At 40.9% G+C, this 20,844-nt stretch overlaps 1 protein-coding gene across 4 annotated transcripts in view; it reads right to left on the reverse strand.

Annotated features, from left to right (window-relative positions):
* Window positions 1-20,844, reverse strand: part of C6H12orf56 (chromosome 6 C12orf56 homolog) — an 80,323-nt gene that overhangs the window by 5,535 nt on the left and 53,944 nt on the right. For 2 of the 4 annotated variants that reach the window (XM_045151498.1, XM_004650509.2), the window contains exons 9-11: window positions 12,782-12,905; window positions 5,236-5,310; window positions 3,041-3,115 (exon numbers count right to left, since the gene is read on the reverse strand). In XM_045151498.1, coding sequence (XP_045007433.1) covers window positions 3,041-3,115; window positions 5,236-5,310; window positions 12,782-12,905 — 274 coding nt within the window. The remainder of the gene's footprint in view (window positions 1-3,040; window positions 3,116-5,235; window positions 5,311-12,781; window positions 12,906-20,844) is intronic. The other 2 variants (XM_045151499.1, XM_045151497.1) reach the window with 1 other exon arrangement.

The following is a 20,844-nucleotide window of genomic DNA, read 5'->3' on the forward strand; positions in this document are numbered from 1 at the left end:
GAATCACCAACAGGCAACTGGGGTATATCCATGTCTAGGAAGGGAACACATTACATGTCAAAGTCCTCCATTAGTAATAAAGTTCAACTTCGGATGATTATCTTTATTGGAGGAGATTTCCAATAAAACATATGCTGATTAATGAATGTGTGAGCAAATAAAGGGAAACTAAGTTTGGAAAAGTGAGAAGATAGAGCACTTATTACAGCTAAGTCATCAGTTATTGGATTGAACATCTATTATGTGCTTAGCACACAAGTCATATCTCCTACCCTCCTGACACTTGCACTCTGTACAAAAAGACATTATCTTAGGAGAGACTAAGTATGTAAAAGAGAAAACCTCTTAATTCCAGTCATGGTGGCTCACGCCTTTAATCCCAGCACTTGGGAGGCAGAGGTAGGAGAATTGCCATGAGTTCAAGGTCAGCCTGAGACTACATAGTGAATTCCAGGTCAGCCTGGGCTACAGTGAGACCCTACCTCAAAAAAATAAAAAAAAAGAACCCTTTTGAAGCACCAGTGCTCTTCGTTATGGCCAGCCACTCAGGGGAAGAACCACCATGCGGAGCATTGCCAGGTACCGTGCCAGAGGAAAGTGAGTGTGGGGAAGCACACTGTAGAGTCATTCAGTTTCTGTCCAGAAGCAGCCACTTACCCTCACATTTCACTGGACAGAGCAAGAGTAGAGAATCACCTAATTTGTGATATAATTCTAGGAGTGGAGAGATGCCTCAGAGGTTAAGGGCCTTGCCTGTAAGGCCTGATGGCCTGGGTTCAGTTCCCCAATATCCATGTAAAGCCAGATGAACAGAGTGAGGCATGAGTCAGGAGTTCAGCTGCAGTAGCAGGAGGCCCTGGTGTGCATGTGCATGTGTGTGTATGTGTGTTTCTCTCTCTCTCTCTTTCTGTGCTTGCAAATAAATAATAAATAAAAGTGTTTTGTAAAAACCAAACACAAAGAGCCAGGTGGGGTGGCACATGCCTTTTATCCCAGCACTCGGGAGGCAGAGGTAGGAGGATCACTGTGAGTTCAAGGCCACCCTGAGACTACGTAGTGAATTCCATGTCAGCCTGGGCTAGAGCTAGACCCTACCTCAGGAAAACAAAACAAAACAACAAGCCAGGTATGGTGGTGTATGCCCTTAATCCCAGCACTTGAGAGGCCAAGGTAGGAGGTTCACCATGAGTTTGAGACCAGCCTGGGGCAGCATGGTGAATTCCAGGTCAGCCTGAGCTAGAGTGACACCCTACCTTGAAAAACCAAAAACCAAAACAAACAAACAAGAAAAACCCAAATAGAATTTCCCCATGTGCCTGGAAGGAAAAGGTTCAAAAATACATAGACCACTAATAATTACCACAAGAGTGAACCACATAATAAGGTAATAAAAGGACACCCTCAGACCACTATGCTTGCCTACATTGGGTGAATCTGAGATGTGAGACGATCAGAGAATCATCCTCTACCTTCCTGCTCCAAGAAAAGGCACCAAGGTCTGACAGAGGAGTAGGAGTTACTTATGTGGGAAAGAAAGTGAGAATTACTGCAGACAGAGACACTGGCATGGTTCATATTTTCATGTGCTAAGTTCATGTGTCAGAAACAATCCCCAAAGCAGCTGTGTGATGAGATGGTTGTGCCCTAGTGACTGGATTAACGTCATTAGTCACATGGACACCCAGTGAGTCAATTTGTTATTACAGGACAGTTTGTGTAAAAGTGAGTTCCGCTACATAGAGGACGAGGCAGGAGGATAGTGAGTTCAAGGGCACCCTTGGCAACATAGAAATCGTCTCAAAAAAGTCACAGTAAGCTGGGCGTGGTGGCGCACGCCTTTAATCCCAGCACTCGGGAGGCAGAGATAGGAGGATCGCCATGAGTTCAAGGCCACCCTGAGACTCCATAGTGAATTCCAGGTCAGTCTGGGCCAGAGTGAGACCCTACCTTGAAAAACCAAAAAAAAAAAAAGTCACAGTGAGTCTTCCCCTCACCCCACATATGTCACTTGCCCTTCCACCTTCAGCCAAGGAAGGCAGCAAGAAGGTCCTCACTAGATACAGATCTTCTATCTTGGGCCATTCAGCCTCCAAAGCTATGTGTCAAATGACTCTCTGTTTTTTATAAATTACCAGTTTGTGGTATTCTGAGACGAAGACAGAAGGGAAGGTCCAGTGGATTCAATGAGGGAAGAGGACTGGGCAGTAAGAGACACAGTAGCTGGGTGAGGGAGGGACCAGGGGAGGTTGTGGAACCATAATATGCCAGACTTTGACAGCCTGCTAAGGAGTCTGGTCAGAGACAAACAGCTGAGAGGTTTAAAGCAAGGAGTGGCAATCTGCTTTTTGTTTTAAATAGCTCCCTCTGGCTGCGAGCTGGGGATAGGTAGATGTAGAAATTTAGATGTGAGTAGTTAAGGAGACATCTGGTGAGATAAGTGTCTTTGGGGAGAGCACAGAGATGATCCCAAGTGTTATGTTCATGCTTCTATTTAAGACAAGTGTTAAACTTTTTACTTAATTATAAGTCAGTAACTTAACATTTTGTTGTCTACATACATCTTAGAGTTGTTCATAAAATAAAGATCATTTGAAGATATCATTGCATACATACATTCAATACCAAAGAAAAAATTTTTTAGAAGCAAGTCTTTTTTTTTTAATGTGAGAGCAAGAGCAAGAGAGAGAGAATTGGTGCTCCAGGGCCTCCAGCCACTGCCTTGAAACTCCAGAGAAGTGTGCCACTTTGTGCATACGTGCGACCTTGCACACTTGCATCACTTCATGTGTCTGGCTTACTGGGACCTGGAGAGTTGAACATGGGTCCTTAGGCTTCACAGCAAGCCCCTTAACCTCTGAGCCATCTCTCCAGCCCTACAAAAACATTTATCTTCATTAAATAATGAAGTTATCAAGTTAACATTCTGCTTCTGTTTTATAGGCTTGACTGTGTCATAAGAGAAAGCTTGCATTTATTAGATAAGCACGAAAGTGTCTGCTTTGACCTGCATGGTAATCTTGGTTTTCTTCTCAGTACTTACTATAGGAGGACAGCTTTGTAGGAAGGACATCATCCAGCTAATAGCAAACTTTGTGGATCCCAATCCAAGATTTTCCTAAAAACTCATGGAAGTAAACAAGTTATATGCATGATGTAAGCTGTATCTTAAAAGAATACATTTTTATGCTGGTAAATCTTTAAAATCACTATTTGTTAAACAACTTAAGAGCAAAGGGAGTATCACTTAATAGACCAGTTCTGGAGACCATGCCCACTAAAAGAATTTTCACTTTTTTTTTTTTTTTTTATTTTCGAGGTAGGGTCTCACTCTGGCTCAGGCTGACCTGGAATTCACTATGTGGTCTCAGGGTGGCCTCAAACTCTCGGAGATCCTCCTACCTCTGCCTCTTGAGTGCTGGGATTAAAGGCGTGCACCACCATGCCCGGCTCGCTTTTTATTTTTAAATATTTTCTTTTTTTAATTTTTTTATCTATTTACTTATTTGACAGAGAAAAAGGGAGAGAGAGAGAGAATGGGCATACCAGGGCTTCTAGCCACTGCAAACGAACTCCAGATGCGTGTGCCCCCTTGTGCATCTGGCTGACATGGGTCCTGAGGAATCAAAGCTGGGTCCTTTAGCTTTGCAGGCAAACTCCTTAGCCACTAAGCCATCCCTCCAGCCCCGCTTTTTATTTTTAAAATACTTTTTTTTATATTTGTGAGCAGAGAGAAGAAGAGTGGAAAGATAGTAAGAGAATGGATGCCCCAGGACTTCTTGCCACTGCAAATGAACTCCAGATGAATGTGCCATTTTATGCATCTGGCTTTATGTGGGTACAGGGGAATTGAACCCAGGCCAGCAGGCTTTGAGAACAAGTACTTTTAACTGCTGAGCCATACTTCCAGCCTTACTTTTTTTTTTGGGAGGGGGGATTCAGCCCTGCATTTTATTTTTTAAAATCTTTTTAGGGGGGCTGAGGAATGGGTTAACAGTTAAGGTACTTGCCTACAAAGCCAAAGGACCCAGGTTCAATTCCCCAAGACCCAGTTAAGCCAGATGCACAAGGTGGCACAGGCATCTGGAGTTTGTATGCAGTGGCTGGAGACCCCAGCGTGTCTATTCTCAATCTCTCTCTCTTTCAAATCAATAACTAAATAAAACATTTTAGAAAATAATCTTTTCAGGGCTGGAGAGATGGCTTAGCAGTTAAGGTGCTTGCCAGCAAAGCCAAAGAACCCAGGTTTGATTCCCCAGTACCCAGATGCACAAGGTAGCACATATGTCTGTAGTTTCATTGGCAGTCGCTAGAGACCCTGGCACACTCATTCTCAATCTGCCTCTATTTCTCTCTCTCTCTCTCCCAAACAAATAAAAATATTTTTAGAAGTCTTTTTTTGTGTTTTGTTTTGCTTTTATTCAAGGTACGGTCTCGCTCTAGCCCAGGCTGACTTAGAATTTACTATGTAGTCTCAGGGTGGCCTCGAACTCATGGTGATCCTCTTACCTCTGCCTCCTGAGTGCTGGGATTAAAGGCATGCACTACCACACCTGGCTTAAAAGGTCTTTTTATTTTTATTTTTTAGAGCATGAGAGAGAGAATTGGCATGCCAGGGCCTCAGTCACTACAATCCAACTCCAGATGCTTGCACCACCTACTGGGCATGTGTGACCTTGTGCTTGCCTTACCTTTATGCAACTGGTTTATGTGGGATCTGAAGAGTGGAACATAGGTCCTTAGGCTTTGCAGGCAAGTGCTTAACCACTAAGCCATCTCTCCATCCCTTAAAAGTTCTTTTAAAAAAATGTTTTATTTATTTATTTACTCAGAGAGAGAGAGGAAATATATGTGTATGTGTGACTATGGGCACACCAAAGCCTCTTGCCACTGTAAACCAACACCAGACACATGTGCCACTTTGTGTACATGACTTATCATGGGTACTGGAGAATTAAACCTGGGCTGGCAGGTTTTGCAAGCAAGTGCCTTTAACTGCTAAGCCCTAAGAGCATTTTTTTGTTTGTTTGTTTTTCAAGGTAGGGTCTCACTCTAGCCCAGGCTGACCTAGAATTCACTATGTAGTCTCAGGGTGGCCTCAAACTCACAGCGATCCTCCTACCCCTGCCTCCCAAGTGCTGAGATTAAAGGTGTGCGCCACCACACCCTAAGAGCATTTTTACATGATTAATTATCATATAGAATCACATAATATATGTATAAAAATATGTGCTGTACCTGCTGAAAGACAAGAAGAATTTCATACAAAAGTGCTGTGGCTGTATCTGTATATTCCAGGATTAGCTTCTGTAACTAGAATTTTCAAAAATAGTCAACATATCATTGGCTGGGAAAAAAAAAGCAGTAATTTTTTTTTTGGTCCTGTTTAGATACTTACACAGAATTTTTGCTTTAAAATTTAATTTGTGTGGTCCATTTTCCTATTCTATATGGTTCAGTCATTCTCTAGAAAGTGGTTTTCATGCTGAGTGTGGTGGTATAGACTTATCCCAGCTACTCAAGAGGCTAAGGCCAGAAGGCTGCAAGTTTAAGGCTAACCTGGACTACAGATTGAATTTAAGACTAATTGAAGCAACTTCAAATAAAAAGTAAAGAGAGAGATGGAGAGATTACTTAGTGGTTTAGGTGCTTGCCTGCAAAGCCTAAGGACCCAGGTTTGATTCCCCAGTACCCACATAAGTCAGATGCATAAGGTGGTACATGTGTCTGAAGTTTGTTTGCAGTGGCTGGAGGCCATTCTCTCTATCTGCCTCTTCCTGTCTCTCTCTCTCTCTCAAATAAATAAAATACTTTAAAAATTAATACAATGTAATGCTTCCTGAAACTCCTTTCCAGCAGATTATTCAACACAAACTTTTAAAGCCAGAAGGGCCTGGAGTGATATATTCCAAGTTCTGAAAGATAACAACTGTCAACCAAGGTTACTTTATCCTGCAAAGTTATCCATCCAAATAGATGGAGAAATAAAGACATTCCATGACAAAAGCAGGTTAAAGGAATATCTGAAGACAAAACCAGCTCTACAGAAAATACTTGATAGAATCCTCCATGCTGAACAAAAGGAAAAGCACACATATAAGGAACCTAGAAAAAACCAGCCATACTCAAATACCAGTTAACAGAAGAGAGCACAGGTAGAACAAGTAACACACACACACACACACAAATGGCAAACATAAATACACACCTTTCAATAATATCTCTTAATATCAACGGTCTCAATGCCCCAACGAAAAGACATAGATTTGCAGACTGGGTTAAAAAGCAGGATCCTACAATTTGTTGTCTTCAAGAAACTCACCTTTCTACAAAGGATAGACATTATCTTAGGGTGAAAGGTTGGAAGACGGTGTTTCAAGCAAATGGGCCTAGAAAACAAGCAGGGGTTGCTATCCTAATATCAGACAGGGTGGACTTTAGTCCGAAGTTAGTCAAAAAAGATAAGGAAGGTCACTTTATATTGATTAAGGGCACACTCCAACAGGAGGACATTACAATCCTAAACATATATGCACCTAACATGGGGGCTCCCAAATTCGTCAAACAAACACTATTAGAACTAAGGTCACAGATAACACCAAACACGGTAGTGGTGGGTGACTTTAACACCCCACTCTCATCAATTGACAGGTCATCCAGGGAAAGAATAAACAGAGAGGCATATGGACTAAATGAGGTCATAGAAGATATGGACCTAACAGATATATACAGGACATTTCATCCAAAGGCTGCAGAATATACATTCTTTTCAGCAGCACATGGAACATTCTCTAAAATAGACCATATATTAGGACACAAAGCAAATCTTAACAAATTCAGGAAAATTGAAATAATTCCTTGCATTCTATCTGACCACAATGGAATTAAACTACAAATCAGTAGCAAGAAAGGCTATAGAGCATACACAAAATCATGGAAACTAAACAATACACTACTAAATGATGAGTGGGTCAATGAAGAAATCAAAAAGGAAATCAAAAAATTTATAGAGTCAAATGATAATGAGAACACAACATACCAAAATCTCTGGGACACAATGAAGGCAGTTCTAAGAGGTAAATTTATAGCCTTAAGTGCCTATATTAAGAAATTAGAAAGGTCGCAAGTAAACGACCTAATGCTTCGCCTTAAAGCCTTGGAAAAAGAAGAACAAGGCAAACCAAAAAGTAGTAGACGGGAAGAAATAATAAAGATTAGGGCAGAAATTAATGAAATAGAAACAAAAAGAACAATCCAAAGAATTAATGAAACAAAGAGTTGGTTCTTTGAAAGGATAAACAAGATTGATAAACCCTTAGCAAATCTGACCATAAGAAAGAGAGAAGAGACACAAATTAATAAAATCAGAGATGAACAAGGTAACATCACAACAGATTCCAGAGAAATTCAAAAAATTATAGGGACATACTATAAAAGCATATACTCCACAAAGTATGAAAATCTGAAAGAAATGGATGATTTCCTTGATCTATATGACCTACCTAAATTAAATCAAAATGAGATTAATCACTTAAATAGACCTATAACAAACATGGAGATCCGAGCAGTTATCAATAATCTCCCAACTAAAAAAAGCCCAGGCCCGGATGGATTCACTGCTGAATTTTACCAGACTTTTAAGGAAGAGCTAACACCATTGCTTCTTAAGCTTTTCCAGGAAATAGAAAAAGAAGGAATCCTACCAAACTCCTTCTATGAGGCCAGCATCACCCTGATACCAAAACCAGGCAAAGATAGAACAAAAAAAGAAAATTACAGACCAATCTCCCTCATGAACATAGATGCAAAAATTCTCAACAAAATATTGGCAAACAGAATACAAGAGTATATCAAAAAGATCATTCACCCTGACCAAGTAGGCTTTATCCCAGAGATGCAGGGATGGTTCAACATACGCAAATCTATAAATGTAATACATTACATAAATGGGTTGAAGGACAAAAATCACATGATCATCTCATTAGATGCAGAGAAAGCATTTGACAAAATCCAACATCCCTTCATGATAAAAGTCCTACAGAGACTGGGAATAGAAGGAACATATCTCAATATAATAAAGGCTATTTATGACAAGCCTACAGCCAACATATTACTAAATGGGGAAAAACTGGAAGCTTTTCCACTAAAATCAGGAACAAGACAAGGGTGTCCACTGTCTCCACTTCTATTTAATATAGTTTTGGAAGTCTTAGCCATAGCAATAAGGCAAGAGACACACATAAAAGGGATACAAATTGGAAAGGAAGAAATCAAGTTATCACTATTTGCAGATGACATGATTCTATACATAAAGGACCCTAAAGACTCTACTAGCAAGCTGTTAGAGCTAATCAAAACCTACAGCAATGTAGCAGGATACAAAATAAATACACAGAAATCAGTAGCCTTCATATATGCTAACAACAAACACACAGAGGATGAAATCAGAGAATCACTCCCATTCACAATTGCATCAAAAAAAATAAAATACCTTGGAATAAACCTAACTAAGGAAGTAAAGAATCTATACAATGAGAACTTTAAGACACTCAAGCGAGAAATTGCAGAAGACACTAGAAAGTGGAGAAACATCCCTTGTTCCTGGCTTGGGAGAATCAATATCGTGAAAATGGCAATCTTACCTAAAGCAATCTACACATTTAATGCAATCCCTATCAAAATTCCAAAGGCTTTCTTCATGGAAATAGAAAAAACAATCCAAAAATTCATTTGGAATCATAAAAAACCTCGAATATCTAAAATAATACTGAGCAACAAAAAAGAGGCTGGTGGTATCACCATACCTGATTTTAACCTATACTACAGAGCCATAGTAACAAAAACAGCATGGTACTGGCACAAAAACAGACATGTAGATCAGTGGAACAGAATAGAGGACCCAGATGTAAGCCCAAGTAGCTATAGCCACCTGATATTCGATAAAAATGCCAAAAATACTCATTGGAGAAGAGACAGCCTCTTCAACAAATGGTGTTTTGAAAACTGGATAAATATCTGCAGAAGGATGAAAATAGATTCTTCTCTCTCGCCATGCACAAGAATTAAGTCCAAATGGATTAAAGACCTTAACATCAGACCGGAAACTTTGAAACTGCTAGAGGAAAAAGTAGGGGAAACCCTCCAACATATTGGTCTTGGCAAAGACTTTCTAAATACAACCCCAATTGCTCAGGCAATAAAACCACAGATTAACCACTGGGACCTAATGAAATTACAAAGATTTTGCACCGCAAAGGACACAGTGAAAAAAGCAAAGAGGCAACCTACAGAATGGGAAAAAATCTTCGCCAGCTATATATCTGATAAAGGATTAATATCTAGGATATACAAAGAACTCAAAAAGTTAACTAATAAGGAATCAAACAGGCCAATCAAAAAATGGGCTAAGGAGCTAAATAGAGAGTTCTCAAAGGAAGAAATACGAATGGCATATAAGCACCTAAAAAAATGTTCTACGTCACTAGTCATCAGGGAAATGCAGATTAAAACTACATTGAGATTCCATCTCACTCCTGTCAGATTGGCCACCATCATGAAAACAAATGATCATAAATGTTGGCGGGGATGTGGAAAAAAAGGAACCCTTCTGCACTGCTGGTGGGAATGCAATCTGGTCCAGCCATTGTGGAAAACAGTGTGGAGGTTCCTAAAGCAGCTAGAGATTGATCTACCATATGACCCAGCTATAGCACTCCTAGGCATATATCCAAAGGACTCATCTCATTTCCTTAGAAGTACATGCTCAACCATGTTTATTGCTGCTCAATTTATAATAGCTGGGAAATGGAACCAGCCTAGATGTCCCTCAACAGATGAGTGGATAATGAAGATGTGGTACATTTATACAATGGAGTTTTACTCAGCGGTAAAGAAAAATGAAGTTATGAAATTTGCAGAAAAATGGATGGACCTGGAAAGTATTATACTAAGTCAGGTAACCCAGGCCCAGAAAGCCAAGCGCCACATGTTCTCCCTCATATGGGGATCCTAGCTACAGATGACTGGGCTTCTGTGTGAGAATGAAAATACTTAGTAGCAGAGGCCAGTAAGTTGAAAAGGAGACATAAAGGGTGGAGAAAGGAAGGGAGGAGGATACTTAATAGGTTGATACTGTATATATGTAATTACAATGATTGTAATGGGGAGGTAATATGATTGAGAATGGAATTTCAAACGGGAAAGTGTGGGGGTGGGGAGGGAGGGAATTACCATGGGATATATTTTATAATCATGGAAAATGTTAATAAAAATTAAAAAAAAAAAAAAAAAAAAATTAATACAAAAAAGAAAAGAGAAAGCTGTGGATAAAGTCCAATAGTAGGTCACTTGACCAGCATGCATAAGGCCCTGGGCTCAATCCCCAGTACTGCAAAAATAATTATCATAATAATATAAAAAGTGGCTCTTACAAGAGCCAACACATTTAATAATGGTCCAAAATGAGGGTCAGGGAAAGATGTAATGGCCCACAGAATGACAACATGAAAAATCTGCACACTGATCTGTATAGTCAATCATATCACAACCTCACTTTCAATAATATAGAAGTATGCTTCCTAGACTGCGGGGGGTGGGGGTTCCTCTGGGGAACTTAGGCTTGTGCTGATTCATTTTGTGGCATGGGTAAATTCAGAGACATCTGATGGATCTCAAGGACTCCGGGCAGTTGGCAAGACTGTCTTCTGGCCCATAAACCACAGGAGGCATGGGAATTGTCTGTGGGCACACTCCAGGCCTCTATCTCTTCCTAACCACACGTTTTTGTGGGGAAGAGCTCTAGTCTGGCATTCTCCTCTCTATTATACCTGGGAACCAAGATCTGCATTACCTCCTGGTAGCCACAAAAAGTCAGAAAGTATGAAACCTAGACCTGTCTATTTTGCCTACTAGATATAGTCATATGGAAAGGCTCAGTATTCCTACTTTGAACCTAGTCTTCTTGCTAGACGTGTCAGACTTTTGGGCCAGAATCTAAGCATCATCTTCTAGTTTTCACACTTTATTTAAATCAACCTATGTCAACTCAATTTTCTAAAGGCATTCTGAAATCTATCCCAGTTACAATATATCGCACGTGTGTGTGTGTGTGTGTGTGTGTGTGTGTGTGTGTGTGTGTGTTCAACAGCTAGATCCCTTGTTGGGTATTGGAGACACAATGGAGAATGACACAGATACAGTCTCTGCTCTCATGGAATGTACAGTCTAGTTGAAAAACAAGATAGCAGTCTAACAATCAAGTAGACAAGTCAGTTGTAAACTAAGCCAACAGCTGTGAAAGAAAAGAACGGGAAGCTAGTGGAGCACTGAAGAGGAGGGTGGGTTTTCTTTTAGAAACTGTGTCATTCCTCAGCTAAACTACTCACTAGGTCCCCCTCTTCTTTCTCCTCTCCTTCCTCTTTTTCTTCTTCTTCTCTTCCCTCTTCTTCTTTTTCTTATTGGCACGGTCTCATTTGCCAATGCAAAGCTGGCTTGTAACTCTCAGTCTTCTGCCTCTGCGTCTCAAGGGCTGGGACTACATACTTGCATCACCATGCCAGGCATGCAGTAGTCTCTTGACAGCTCTGGCTGTCTGTACTGTGTTTTTAGTCTGCTTTTTAAGCACTCCACCATTTGACAGTGCATTTTAGGGGCCTACATATATGCTCTAATTATATATTCATGGTATATTTGATTAATATCTGTCCCTCCAGTTTATAAACTAGTGAAGAAAGGAAATGTGTCTGTTCTGTTTAATCTTTGGACCTTTGCCTAGCACACTGTTCATAATGGATACTCAGTAAATATTTACTGAGTGAATAAGCAGATGAAAGACTTTTCTAAATCATAATTCCAATTGTATGTTTAAGAATTAATGGGGCTAGAGAAATGGTTCAGTGGTTAAAGATGCTTGCAAAGCCTGATGGTCTGGGTTTGATTCCTTAGTAACCTCCATAAAAGCCAGATGTACAAAGTGGCCCATGCATCTGGAGTTCATTTGAGGAGTCCCTGGCATGCTCTCTTTCTCTCTCTCTTAAATAATAAATAAAATATGTTTTTAAAAAGAACTACCAGGCTGGAGAGATGGCTTAGCAGTTAACATGCTTGCCTGAAAAGCCTAAGGACCTATGTTCGACTCCTCAGATCCCAGATAAGCCAGATGCACAAGGTGATGCTTGGTCAAGATTGTGCATGCACACAGGGGGCACATGGGCCTGGAGTTTGATTACAGTAGCTGGAGGCTTTGGCTCGCCAATTTTCAACCTCTCTCATAAAAAACTAACTATCAAATCATGTCCCATCCTTTAAAAAAAATTCAGTGTTGACTTGGCTCAAAATAAACTAATAATAAGTTGATGTATTTTCTTGGAAACTATACTTTCTAAGCAGTGTGTTACACAACCTCAGAAAGACAAGTGACCATCACTGAGAGTGTTCACTACTCACAAGTTAGAGAGGGAAGAAGCCAAAGCCAAGTTAATCCTAAAGTTTCTAAGACAATATTTTAATTGTCTATTAAAATGTAGATAAATCTTATATATAGAGACACATGAGCAGATTTCTGTAACATATAAATGATGCTGTTTTCCTCAGCATATATACCTTAAAACAAAATAGAAATATTAATAGTGGGAGAATATCTACTAAATTTTAGGCTAACAAAATGTCTACTCTTTAATTTAAGCATATTTCTGTACTCTATAGCATTATGACCCACATTGAAACATAAGAATACACAGTTTCTATATGTTATGTTTAGTCAATTCCCCCAAAACTCTCATCTTACCTCAGCATCAAAGGACATTTCAGCTGAAGTTGAATCAGCCACCAACCGGCCATCAAGCACAGAACAAGACGCTGGAATCCGAGGCTTGCTAATTAAAATTACCAAGAGATTAAATAATGTTCCCCTAAAAATAAATGAAAGGCCATTAATGAATAAAGTTTTAAAAAGAAAAATAGTGAAGCCAAATTTCCACCTCTTGACTAAATTTTAGGTCCTAAAAGCATGCAGATCTTAATGTCTACAAATAAAAAATGTATTAATCTTATAGTAAGAAATTGAAATGAGGCTGGAGAGATGGCTTAGCAGTTAAGGTGCTTACCTACAAAGCCTCAAGACTCATGTTCAACTCTCTAGATCCCACATAAGCCAGATACACAAGATAATGCATGCTCTGGAGTTCAATTGCAGTAGCTGGAGGCCCTGGCATGCTCTCTCTCTCTCTCTCTCTCTCTCTCCCATAAAAAAATAAATTGAGGGCTGTACAGATGGCTTAGCAGCTAAGGCACTTGCCTGCAAAGCCACAGAACCCAGATTCGATTTCCCAGGACCCACATAAGCCAGATGCTCAAAGTGGTACATGCATCTGGAGTTAGTTTGCAGTGGCTAGAGGCCCTGGAACACCCATTCTCTCTCTCAATATCTCTCTCTCTATAAATAAATAAATAAATAAATAAATAAATAAATAAATAAATAAATAAAATGAAATTTAAAAATGGAATTGAAATGAAAGTACATTTTTTTTGTAGCTCAGAGCAAGCATATTTCTAGAAGTTCACATAGCTCAGAAAACTTAGCAAATTTAGATTTTGGGGAGACTGTGATTTCAATATAGTACTATTTTCCAAAATATTTTTATGGTTTACCAATTCCAAGAAATACGATCAAAATAGTTTCTGTGGTCAAAGTAATAAGGAAGGAAATGTGTGGTTAATTAAATTCAGTAGAAGTACAAACATAGAAACAAATTGGTAAGAGAGAAGAAAGCTTTCAAAGAAGGAGATGAAGTGGGGAGAATTTAAAAGCATGGTAAGTGTAGGGTAGCAAAGAAATAACCTGCCATCGTGGAGCTGCCCCTCAAGCCTGTAAGCCAAAATAACCTTTTCCCACAAGCTGCTCTTGGTTGGGTGATTTCTACCAGCAATGCAAACCAGACTGCAGCAGTCAAGTGGTACTGAGAAGTGGTGTCATTTGCTGCTAGACACTTGACTGTGTGGCTTCGGCCTTTTGGAGCTGATTTTCAAGAGGAATGTGGGAGGATTTCAAACCTTGGCCTAAGAGATGCCTTGCAGTGCTATAAGTACAACTTGATGGACTATTCTGGTCAGAGTTGAAAGACCTGAATGCAGCAAGAACTGTGAGGTTTGGCTTATGAGGGTGAGAAAGAGCTTTGTTTGAACTGGGCTACAGGCAAGTTGTGTGAGAAGCTTGCTGTTATGCCTGTGTCTTGATAAGTGGTGCAGGGTTGCTTTGTGTAGAAATGAACTTGTGTGAGTAGAGGGATATGACACATAAAGAAAAATATTTGGGTGAACTCCTGCTCATTCAGCTGCAATTGAGAGATTACAACCTTTGAGACTGGAATAGCTGACCTGCGCTAGGGCAACAGGAAGAATGTAGACTCTTTTGAAGAGGCCTGAGTGCTCAAGAAGTGTCCTGTTCTTGAAAGTTTGCTTTATTCCCCCCTGTATTAACAAATTGGCACCCTACCTGGTATTGTGGAGTATAAGAAATGAAGGAAAGAGAGGGTCATTGAGTTTACAACACAGTCTTGTGTTTTGGAAATGGCCATGGGCAGTGTGAAGCAGGTTGGCTGGATGCCTGAATGGAGACATGATGGAGCTTTGAGGATGAACCGTGGATTGCAGGGGAGATGCCGGGACCACGAGATGACTGCTAAGGAAAGCTACAACCCAGATGAAGTTTTCCAGGACTGTGAGTAGCCTAGCTGGAGGGGCGGAATTGGAATACCAGAGGCTTGTAGAATTATTGGACTTGGAGATTTGTCACTGGCTACAGTTGTTGGACTTGAAGCTACAGAGTTTGATGTTTGCCCTGGTTGTTTTAAATTTTTTATTGATTGAATATTTCTTTTCTATGCCCAATGCCATCTTTTGCAGTGTGGATGTGTATTCTGTGCCATTACGAGTTTTTTGAGGAAGATGGTGGTGTAGGAACCATGCCAAAGCAGCCTTGGGAAGAAAAAGCGCCCCCCCCAAAAAAAAAACCCAGCAAAATACACTCTTCTAAAAAGTGAGGTATTTAAGAAATTATCAACTGCAGCAGGAGAGATCCAGAGTATCTAGAGTCCACAGAAGCAGGCAGAAGCGGCTCCAGCAGCAGGGGAACCAGGTCTGCATGGCCACAGCCGCCAGGCTCGGCCTGAGCCACATGAAGAACCAGGTGAGGGGATTCTCCACTCACACCGGCCTCTGCGCAAACTCCAGAAACATGATGGGAGGATGGCAGGGAAGAACGGAGGAGCAGCTTGTGAGGAAGATGATTGCAAGGACCAGTGGGAAAACATCAGCCACCATCCACAGCCTCCCCTCCCCCACCACCAGTATAAGCACCAGAGACCTGGGGAAGGGAGCTCACATACATAGCATCTGGCCCAGGCGATCAGAGCAGCGATCCAATGACCCAGCCAGCCTGAGTTTTTTGGGGACTTTTTGGTATTGTGGCTCAGTTAGAAGATCTTGGACTATGGGGATGTATGAATATCAGTAGGATTGATAAAAACTATGGGGACTCTTAAAGTCATACTGAATGCATTGTATTTAATATCATGTATGGATATCAGTTTATGGGGGCCAGGGGCAGAATGTGGTGGTTTGATTCAGGTGTCCCCCATAAACTTAGGTATTCTGAATGCTAGTCTCCCCAGCTGATGGCAATTGGAAATTAAAGCCTACAGGAGGCAGTGTATTGTTGGGGGCAGGCTTATGGGGGTTATAGCCAGCCTCTCCTTGCTAGTGTTTGGCACACTCTCCTGTTCCTGTTGTCCACCTTATGTTGGCCAGGGGGTGATGTCTACCCTCTGCTCATACCATTGTCTTCCCCTGCCATCATGAGCTTCCCCTCAAGACTATAAGCCAAAATAAACCTCTTTTTTTCCCCACAAGCTGCTCTTGGTTGGGTGATTTCTACCAGCAATGCGAACCTGACTGTAGGTTCTGAGAACCAAGTCAGAAGTCCATGGCTTGAAAGAGGACAGACCCTAGAAGGAAGATTCCACTAAAAAGGAGCAGGTATGCACATCAAAATTCTTCTAAATGCTTATGTGTATCCCTTTTAACCAATGCTGCTTTCACTCTTAGTTAGAGAAACTGCTTTGGGGCTGGAGAGATGGTTTGATGATTAAAGGTGTTTGCCTGCAAAATCTGATGGCCTGGGTTTGTTTCCATGGTGCTCATGTAAAGCCAGATGAACAGAATGGCTCATGCATCTGTAATTCACTTGCAGTGGCAGGAAGACATGACATGACCATTGTCTCTCCTCTCTCTCCCTCCCTCCTGTCTTTCCTCCCTTCCCTCCCTCCCTCCCTGTTCTCCTCCTTCCTTCTCTTTCCCCCTCTTATAAAAAGGGGAATCTGATTTTCACAGATGACAGCAATTACCAGGAAGACCCAAGACCCATCAGAATGACAAGAAAAGGAAGCCAACTCCCTAGCAAAAGACAAGTCATTTCTATCACATCTGCCAGGGCCAAGGGAACATTGCTGAGAAGTGGTACATCAATTGTGAGTGGGCTCTCACTGCTTGCCTGAGCACTTCCTCAGGGAGATGGCAGTAGATACGGAGGAGATTCAAAGTTCATCAAAACAGAAAATTAGAGACTGCTGAGAGCTCACTAAAGAAGACTTATGACACACCCTCCAAGGCTCAGGGAGTATTGCAGAAGAGGGGTGGAAAGATTGTCAGAGCCACATGGTGGGAAGGTATACTCTGAGGCATTGTACCCAGCCCTTCAGTGTTGACTGGTGCATTCATGACCTACAGTGAATAGCAGTAACCCCACAAAGGTGGGCCCTGGGAGCACTGGGAGTGGGGAAGAGAGGACATAAAAGAATAACCTGATGGGAATATGACCAATTTGCAATATATCCATATAGTACAATACATAATAATAAACTTTTAAAAAGCAAGCTTCCACAGTGGTCTAGTGTTTAGGATTTGGCACTCTCAAAAAAAAAAAAAAAAGCAAGCTAGCTCATTTATATTTACTAACGTTTAATTTGGGCTTTCTAAAATTGCCAATTACTTTTAGAAGAACTTTCCAAAATCAATAGAATACTCCTTTTTGAAGCCTTTCCAGATATTAATTTTAACTCAGTTCACTATTATATTTAACTACAGTTCTTTATTTTCAGTAATGGCTTCTTTTGAAACCTAGCCAGAAGGAACCCTAAAATTTTGGTCACTTACTGTGATAATATGTTAATTCAACACTAACAAAACTAAAGCATAAAAGAAAATGGTACTATTGGAAGAGAAATATAGCAAAGTGGGTTGAACTGATACAATTTCAACTTGTAACAATAATAAAGAAGGAAATGCTAAAATGAATAACTGTTTTTTATTATTTGCTCAAATGGAATTTAATCTGAAATTCACCCCTTTTACCCAACTCAATTTATAGTTCACTAGGCCAATACTTTTATTCAAAATGGTAGTTTCATTTGGAAAATAGAGACATGGGATTGACATCACAAGCTAAAAAATACTGCTGATAATTTAGTAGTTTCATTGTTGAGATTGTTATTATTTTCAAAGAATGTATTTTAATAAGCTGCAGTATATTCTAGAACACAGCACTTGAATGGCAGACTTACTCTATGGCATTGTGGAAGGCAGAGTTCTGATATGGCTTCTCATAGTCCCACCCCACAGGTGTTGTGTCCTGTATAATCCCCTTCCTTAAGTATAGGTAAGATCTGTGACTATGTTTGGCTATCATGCTTCTGATTGTGTTATATTGGATGATAAATGTAAAGAGGTTTTACAAATGTAACTAAGGTACCTCATAAGTTGACTTTTTCATTAATTAAAAAGATATTATCCTTAATGGGCCTAACTTAACCAGGTAAACCCTGCAAACTTGGGCCTTTCCTGAGCCCTCAGGATCCTGCCAAGAAACAAATCATTGTAAGTTCTATAGCTGTTCTCCCAGAACCATCCAAATGAGCTTGGAAGAGAACTGTAGCCCAGCAGAGGTTCTGATGAAAGCCTTCTGAGATCCTGAGCAGAGGATGTTAGGCTATGTCCAGTTTCTTGACCCACAGAAACTGCCAGCTAGCAAGTGTTGTTTAACCCACTTCGTTTGTAACATTTGGTTACATGGCAACAGAAAATTCATAGTGCCATATTACATGTTTGTGCTCATTCCCACTGTAGGTAAAATGATGATTTGTGCATATCAAACTGGTTAGACATTCATATTATAACCCAGGCTCTATGAGAGCAACTGAACAGTTATATTGAAGATATGAAAAGTTAGTCTTTTATTTTTCATGTGTGTGTGTGTGTGCAGGTGTGTGCAATGTGGTGTATGCACGTGTATGTGTTTTTGGGGAACCCCAAACACTCGCCTGTGGTATCCAGAGTGGAACATCAGGGGTCCTGCCCTGTCACTCTTCTTCCTGGTCTTGTTTATTTTAGCCAGAGTCTTTATTTTTACTGTTTTTTTTCCTCCAAATCTTATAGAGCTCTGTCAATATTGGGCCTCTGCTCTCCTGGGAGACTGGAGTCACAAGCACATGTGGCCACACCCAGATGTTTTATGTGGAATCTGGAGACCTCAGGCCCTCTCATGCTTGGACAGGAAGTGCAACTAACAGCTGAGCCATCTGTCCACCTGAAAGAGTTGATCTTGTCAGAAGACAAGGTAGATAAAGTGGATATGTAGAACCTGGCCATACTTTACAACAGGGCCAGTGTAAGTTTTTCAACTAGGATAGGGAAAAGTAGAGACTGAAAGGTAAAGAAAACTGAGGACAGATTTAGCAATGACATAGGTATGTAAAGGTGACAAGTATGGGGAACAGTGACAAGTTTCCATTTTGGAAGCTGGGTGAAGCGGGAGTACAGTCAATGTCATAAAGAAGTCTGCAGAGGATGATCCAGCCCACAACTTGTTTTTGTAAATAAAGACCTTTCTTTCTTGTTCAGTGCTGTGGCTCTAACTCAGAGCTTGCTGCATGCTAGGCAAGTGATCTACCACTGAGCTACAGCTTACAAGTAAGTAAAACTTTATTGGTACTCAGCCATACCCATGCTGTCCAGGTTGTTTTCGTCTATAATGGCAGGGTTGCAGCTGAGACTATGTGCTCTGAAACTATCTATGTGGCCCTTTCCAGAAATGTTGCCCAAATTTATATAGAGACAGTGTTCACATAGTCCCTACTATACCATAAATTATGTGCAAAATATTAATGGGTATGTTCATTAAAACATATTTTTAAGGGCTAGGAGATGGCTCAGGGATAAGAGTGCATGTCATGGGCTGGAAAGATGGCTTAGTGATTAAAGTGCATGCTTGTGAAGCCTGAAGACCCAGGTTCGATTCTCCAGTTCCCCTGTAAGCCAGATGCACATGATGGCGCATGCATCTGGAGCTGGTTTGCCCATTCTCTCTGTGTGTGTGTCTCTTTCTCTCCCCCTCTCTGTCTCTAATAAATAAATAAATAAAAATAAAAACCTTTTTTAAAAAAAGAGTGCATAAGCCGGGCGTGGTGGCGCACGCCTTTAATCCCAGCACTCGGGAGGCAGAGGTAGGAGGATCGCCATGAGTTCGAGGCCACCCTGAAACTCCATAGTGAATTCCAGGTCAGCCTGGGCTAGAGTGAGACCCTACCTCGAAAAACCAAAAAAAAAAAAAAAAAAAAAAAGAGTGCATGTCGTACAAGCATGAGCACCTAAGACTGGCAGAGGTTGATTCCCCACACCCATGTAAACAGTCCGGCATGGTCATGCATGCCTGTAACCCCAATCCTGTGAGAAGAAGACACAGGAGAATCACTGAGGCTCAAAAAAATGGCAGCTCCTTGTTCAGAGAAGAGACTCTGTCTCAGAGAAATATGCAGATGAATGATGGGGGGCACATCTGAAGTTCTCCTCTGAGCTTCACATGTGTGTGCACAGGGCATAATGCATTTGGACACACGGGTGCATGTAACACACACACACAACTACACCACGCATACTACACACATGCAAAAAATGTATATGTTAGCTTAGTTTTGAGGGACTTAGGAGGTAGCTCAGTTGGCAGAGTGCTTGTCATGTGCAGAACCTTGGGTTTCATCTCTGGCACCCCTTAAAGTTAGGTGCGGTGATACATGTCTATGATGCCAGCACCTGGGAGACAGAGACAGTAGGATCAGAAGTTCAAGGTCATTATCAGCTAAACAGCAAGTTGGAGGCCAACCTGTGCTACATGAGACTATGTCTTCTAAAAATATAAACTAACAAAACCTTGTTTTATTTGTGTTTATTCATTTGTTTGTGTGATGTACATATGCTTGTGTATGCTTGTGTGTATGGATATGTGTGGTGATTTGATTCAGGTGTTCCTCCATAAAGTTAGGTGTTCTGAATGCTAGTTTCCCAGCTGATGGAGATTTAGGAATTAACATCTCCTGTAGGGAGTATATTGTTGGGGGCAGGATTATGGGTATTATAGCCAGTGTCCCCTTGCCAGTGTTTGGCACACTCTTTTATTGCTATTGTCCACCTTATGTTGGCCAGGGGATAATGTCCATCCTCTGCTCATGCCATCGCATCATGGAGCATCCCTCAAGTCTGTAAGCCAAAATAAACCATTTTCTTCATAAGCTGCTCTTGGTGGGGTAATTTCTGCAAGCAATGCTGCACCTTACTGCAACAGTAATGTTGGTACCAGAAGTGGGGTTGCTGCTAGACATCTGACTGTGTAGCTTTGGCCTTTTGGAGCTGATTTTCAAGAGGAATGTGGAAGGATTTGAAACCTTGGCCTAAGAGATGCCTTGCAGTGGCATAAGTACAGCCTGATGGACTTTTCTGGTCAGAGTTTAAAGACCTGAATGC

Source organism: Jaculus jaculus, chromosome 6, assembly GCF_020740685.1.
Source record: "Jaculus jaculus isolate mJacJac1 chromosome 6, mJacJac1.mat.Y.cur, whole genome shotgun sequence".
Taxonomy (NCBI): Eukaryota; Metazoa; Chordata; class Mammalia; order Rodentia; family Dipodidae; genus Jaculus; species Jaculus jaculus.